The sequence below is a fragment of the Octopus bimaculoides genome, chromosome 25 (assembly GCF_001194135.2).
Source record: "Octopus bimaculoides isolate UCB-OBI-ISO-001 chromosome 25, ASM119413v2, whole genome shotgun sequence".
Taxonomy (NCBI): domain Eukaryota; kingdom Metazoa; phylum Mollusca; class Cephalopoda; order Octopoda; family Octopodidae; genus Octopus; species Octopus bimaculoides.
The window spans coordinates 28599725-28606240 of NC_069005.1; the positions used below are offsets into that span (position 1 = coordinate 28599725).

The 6516-nt window shown below is 38.9% G+C and overlaps 1 protein-coding gene across 1 annotated transcript in view; it reads left to right on the plus strand.

Annotated features, from left to right (window-relative positions):
- The window catches only part of LOC106882377 (ankyrin repeat domain-containing protein 13D), a 54880-nt gene that overhangs the window by 47746 nt on the left and 618 nt on the right, over positions 1-6516 (plus strand). Inside the window, exons 10-12 of the mRNA XM_052976642.1 lie at positions 10-54; positions 913-1071; positions 2531-2670. Of these exons, the coding sequence (XP_052832602.1) occupies positions 10-54; positions 913-1071; positions 2531-2670 (344 nt within the window). The remainder of the gene's footprint in view (positions 1-9; positions 55-912; positions 1072-2530; positions 2671-6516) is intronic.

Sequence of the window (6516 nt, forward strand, 5' to 3'; positions counted from 1 at the left end):
CTTTAAAAGGGCAGATAAATGAAACTTATCCTCTTGAGGCGCAATGGCCCAGTGGTTAGGGCAGCAGACTCGTGGTTGGAGGATCGCAGTTTCAATTCCCAGACCAGGCGTTGTGTGTGTTTATTGAGCGAGAACACCTGAAGCTCCACGAGGCTCCGGCAGGGGCTGGTGGCAACCCCTGTTGTACTCTTTCGCCCCAACTTTCTCTCACTCATTCTTCCTGTTTCTTGAGTAATGCTGCGATGGATTGGCGTCCCGTCCAGCTGGGGGGAACACATACGCCATAGAAACCGGGAAACCGGGCCCATGAGTCTGGCTAGGCTTTAAAAGGGCAGATAAATGAAACTTATCCTCTTGGTATCATTTGCACACTGCTAAGTTATGGGGATTTAAACAAACCCACACCAGTTGTCAAGCAGTAGCTGGGAGGCAAACAAACACACACACACACACACAAGCTTCCACACAGTTTCTGTTTACCAAATTCATTCACAAGGCCTTGGGTTAAAATAGAAGACACTTGCTAAGGTGCCATGCTGTGAGATTGAACCCAGAACTACATGGTTGTAAAGTGAACTTCTTAACCACAGACCCATGATTGTCCCTGCAAAGCGAGCATCTGTACTCATTTTACAAACACACACACAATATATATATATATATATTTTACTCTGTAAAGCTCAATTTAATTTTAATTTTTTATAAATTGATTTTAATTGAGTTTTTACCTGTAATTTTGGATTTTGTCCCTAATATTATTATTTATTATTATTATTATTATTATTATTATTATTATTATTATTATTATTATAATAATATATATATATATATAAGTATCGTATTTCTGGTTTTTAACTTGACACCTCTTTCAATACATTCTAATACTCTTTTTCTTTTTACTTTTATATTCAGAAATTCCTTTGTTCCATGTCCTTAATGCAAGAATCACTTTTGGAAACATCTTTGGAGTCGAGAACCCAGTTGGAGGTGTCACATGTATTCAAGATGAGAAAATGTCCTGCTCCATCGATGATTCTGTATTTGAATTGCCGGCCAACTACAACCGAGGTGGTGAGTCACTCTGTTTCGCAATTGTTATATTCAGCATTGGAAATAAATTGTGGTGATGGTGGGAGCAGTTGGTGGTTTGTTGTGTTAATGAGGTTAATGAGTGCAAGTGTGTGTGTGTGTGTGTGTGTGTGAGTGACCTTGCATTTGTTTATCCCTTCAACATTTTAAACAGGTCTTAGCCAGCCAAAATATTTTACCTGTTATATGAGATTTCAGCATTGTGACTTTATTTTTTGGAATGACATTGTCGGAGAGGTGTGAGATTGGATTTGGCTGAAAGCAGCAAAGCCATGAAATAAAGGTTGATTAATTCAAAACAATGTGAATGAAAAAAAAAACATTACATTTTACAGGTTTATATTGATGCTAAAAGATTCAGAAGGTTTTGTTTTTGATATTGATTTTAGGTTACATTTAAATACTACATTTTATTCAATAATTTATTCTATATATTGATGTTTTCGATCTAGTTTGGATTCTTTGCCATCAAATTTGAATTGTTTGCCATCAAATTTGAATTCTTTACAATCAAATTTGAATTCTTTGCAATCAAATTTGATGGCAAAGAATCCCAACTAGATCGAAAATATCTATATTAGTTAAAGTTAAAAATATTATTGGTGTTTTCTGTGTAATTTTCAACTGGAACGAGGAAGAAATTGTGATGGCTATTTAAAAATTTCAGAACACTGAAATCTCGATGGTATGAGATAATGCATGGTGAATTGAAACCCATGCGAATAAATAAATAAATATTACATTTGAAAGAAATGAAGGCACGTAGTTGAGTGATTGGGGTGTTTGGTCCACACTCATAAGGTCGTGTGTGTGCGTATATGTGTTATTGGCTCTTTGCCTTGATTTCGCAGGAAGGTTGTAAACGAGTATCACTGTTATACAAGCAGTGTCCTTCTGTTCCAGTCTTCCTTGCATAAAAACTTATCTGGTCATGTGGGAAATATTACCTTGCTTGGTAAAAGGTGCCAGTTGGCAACAGGAAGCCCATCCAGATTTAATAAAGGAGTTACTAACTGTGCTATAGACAAGGTTCAATATGCAATACTGACACGTTCTATATGACACGTCACCAAAAAATTAACTTGAATATTTTGGGGGGGTGCAGTCTATTTGATGATGAGGTTTATCTCATGTAGTCCACTCAGCTGGCAAAACTGAGCAGTACCTGTATTTCAAAGGGCCAGTTTGTCACATTGTGGGTATGTATATCTGTGGAGTACTCAGCCACTTGCATCATTAATTTCCCTGGTCTCCTCGTTCCGGATGTGATCTCTTAGCGAGATGCCTAGCTTTGACCTTTCCTGTGTATGTGTCGCAATGTGTGTGTGTGTGTGTGTGTGTGTGGTATTGTGAATAATGTCAGCATCTTATAATGCATGTGCACATAATAAATAATGAAAATGAAATCTCTGTCTGTCTGTCCGTCTTTCTGTCCATGCAGGTGATGCCAACCACGAGCGCTTGACCCTGCGTTCCGATGACGAAGAATTGCTCCAATATGCCATCCAACAGAGTATGATTGAAGTCGGCACGGAAAACGACCAGGTAAATTGCCCGATTGAATCTCCTGCTGATCCTTATGTAAGTGAATAACTTCTGTAACTAACAATCCATCCATCAATCATCAATCAATCAATCAGTCAGTCAGTAGAGCTTGTTGGGTTTGTCTTTTGTTCTTTAATTTTTGTTTGTTTTAATTTTTCTGTATAACCCTCCAAACCCCCTTTTTTTTTTTTGTCTTTTTACTCCAAGTTCTCCCTTTTTGTATTTCTTTTTCCTTCAGTGAATATATTTTGGTTCTGTTCTTATTTCATTCTTCAAATTCTTTGATCTTTTTTTTTTTTTTTTACCAATTCTCATCTCCGTCTTTTGACGTATTCGCCGTGGGTGGCGGCTGCATGGTTTATTTTCCCCCTCCCTCTCCTCTCTCCCATTCCTTCCCTGTTCCTTGAACCCTAAACCAGCTTCTCTGTTCCGCTCTGTGCTGTACCGTTCTGTTCTCCCTGTACATCTTTTTATCAATACCAACTGTACCAACAGCTTTGTCCTTTTTTTTTTTGTTTGTTTGTTTGTTTATATTATTTTGTTTGTTTGTTTGTTTATATTATTTTGTTTGTCGTCCGTCTGTCCTTTCTATTCATGTTTGTTCAGGGCCCTTTTTTAAACTCTTTTTATTATTATTATTACTATTATTATTATTATTATTATTACTAGAGCGATGAGCTGGTAGAATTGCATGCCAGGCAAAATGCTTAGCAGTATTTTGTCTGCCTTTATGTTCTGAGTTCAAATTCCGCCAAAGTCATCTTCACCTTTTGTCCTTTCAAGGTCAATAAAATAAGTACCAGTTTAACACTGGGGTTGATGCAATCGACTTAGGCCCTGCCCTGAAATTGCTGGCCTTGTGCCAAAATTTGAAATTATTATTATAATTATGGCGAGTTGACAGAATCCTTAGCACACCTGGTGAAATGCTCAACAGCATTTCATCTGTTCTTACATTCTGAGTTCAAATTCTGCCAAGGTTGACTTTTCCTTTCATCCTTTTGGGATCAATAAGATGAGTACTAGTTGAGTACTGGGCTCAGTGTAATTGACTTACTCCCATTCAACCTCAGCAGAAATTGAACTCAGAACGTTGTGGCAGACGAAATACCACTAAGCATTTTGCCTAGCGTGCTAATGATTCTGCCAGCTCGTCTTATTATTATTATTATTAATATTATTACTATTATTAAGGTGGTGAGCTTACAGAATCGTTAACATGCTGGGCAAAACACTTAGCATTTCAACCATCTTTATGTTCTGGGTTCAAATTCCACTAAGATCAACTTTGTCTTTCATCCTTTCAGGGTCAATAAATTAAGTACCAGTGAAACACTGGAGTTGATGTAATCAACTGGTCCCCTCCCCCCAAATTTCAGGCCTTGTGCCTATAGTAGAAAGGATTATTGTTATTATTATTATCATTATTGAATGACAGAGCAGTGCATGCCATCGAAGTGTTACTGGGGTAAGATATACAAAGCCTAGTATACCCATCATGACTACCTGTCTGATAAGGGTACATCGGGCACATGCATCACAACCATATGTGCGCAACATGGTGATCTCATATCAAGATTAACAGTGCACGACCTTGCAGAGGAGGCCCAATTAGAATTTTCTTCAGGTTGAGTAGCCTATACCACTTAAAAGGTCCCTGAATAAGGTTTGTTTAAGGATGTTGAACAAAACACTGATGTTTCCAAAGGTGAATTATTCAAACCCCAAAGAATTCCTCTTGATACATGGCTATGATGCTCCCCCCATTACTTCTGCTCATGATCAGAGATGCACATATCGTCAGCCACCAAGAGACATACATGTTCAGCTGGTGAAGGGCAAACAACAGACAAGCAAATCTGTGGTATTGAGCAGAATATTTGCTGTAGCCCATCTTTTTATACCAAGACAAAACAATGTACATGAGAATACTTCCAATCAGTTAAGATTAAAAGCCATGAAAGCCACTGCCTGGTACTGCATCAGGGCATTTATTATTATTATTATTATTATTATTATTATCATTGTTGTTATTATTATCGTTATTATTTTTATTATTGTTATTATTGTTGTTATTATCATCAGCTTAGTCTTAGCTTTTTAATCTTTCTTTTCTTGTCGTTCATGCCTCACACTAATATCTGTGCAATTGTTATTTTATTGAGTGTATTTTGCTGCACTTGTGCAACTACTATCACGTTCAGATGCATCTGGCATCTTGCACTTGTAAAGCTTTTTATTATATATGATTTAAGTTACCGTGTATAAGTGAAATGACTGAACGGACTGGGTGGGGGTGTATACTGTTTCCATACCTGGGACAATGCTTGCTGTTATACCATGGGTTACTGCCCCACCGTGTCTGGGATACTGCTGATATTCATACCCAGTAGAGTGTTGCCCCCTGAATGTGGGACATTGCTGCTTTTACACAACAGTATATTGCGCCCTGTGTCTGGAATGGGACTGCTATTCCACACACATGCAACTTTGACCCACATCAAATAAAATGTCCATCCAACTGATTAACATTGAGTGACCCTCAACCTCTCTGGCCCATAGACAAGCTGCCTTTGCCTTTTTAACCACCTCCGCCTCTGTTTCTCTCTCTCTCCCCCCCCCTCTCTCTCTCTCTCTCCACTACCATCCTGTTACAGCAATATATCTGTTTATTCCATCATACTTCAACTTTGACCCCTTCAGTTGTAGAGCATCTTTATAAGGTGATTTATGAAGTGCTATATGCTTGACTTTCCCTCCAGCTAACGTTATTAAGGGGTGGGGGTGGGGGCAGAAAATATGGTATTAAACTTTTGTCCTACCTGTTTTAGTAGGACAGGGTTTTCCACTTTGCATCCTATGCAAGTGTCAAGTGGAGTATTTGGTGGTGGGCAGGCTGGGCTTCGTTTCAAGACCAGCAGTCGCCCATGCATACCAGCCACCCCTCTCCACACCACTGATGTTATTATCCAAGAGAAAAGCAAAAGGGGCCGATACAGCTTGGGCACCAGTGATGTCGCAACCCATTTCTACAGCTGAGTGAACTGGAGCAACATGAAATAAAGTGTCTTGCTCAAGAACACAACACACAGCCCTGTCTGGGAATCGAACTCACTGTCTCATGACTGTGAGCCTGACAGTCTAACCACTGTACCATTATGCACCTATTATATGTCTGCATAGTGATTCACTCGTTACTTCTTGTCATTTAGTTCCTGGTCAGTCCCAGTTGAGCAGACCTGTCTTATATCTATGATCAGTAGCATTCCCATTGTACCACTAGTGGAGGTGCGTCGCTTAGTGGTTAAGATGTTGGATTCATGACCATAAGATTGTGGTTTCAATCCCTGGGCTGGGTTGTTTTATGTGCAAGGAATTGAAGAACACAATTATTTACCCAAACTGCCCCTTTTTTTCTAAGGTATTGGAATGGGATTTGAAGGAGATTTCTAGCAATTTAAACCAGCGACCACATAGAAGCATGGTGAAGCCTGTGTTTTACTGAAGAGGTCTAATATGACCAAAATATATCCAGAGTTATATGCGAGTGCTGTGTATATACATGCATGTGTGTGTGTGTGTGTGTGTGTATTTATTGGTGTGTATCTGTATATTGATGTATAAGTGTGTGGTGTTTGCTTTTTTTTTCACTCACTGCTTATTTCTTCTTTCTTTCTTTCTCTCTCTCTTTCTCTCTCTTTCTTTCCCTTCTCTCTCTCTCTCTCTCTCTCTCTCTCTCTTGAGACACTCTCTTGCGCATTCACAAGCTGCTACTTTCTCCGTATTTCTCCTCTTCCTTTTCCCCACCTTGCTTCTCTTTGTGCCTTAATTCCCCACCCCACCCTCTTTAACACCCTTTCTCTCTGAGAACGATACCCACTC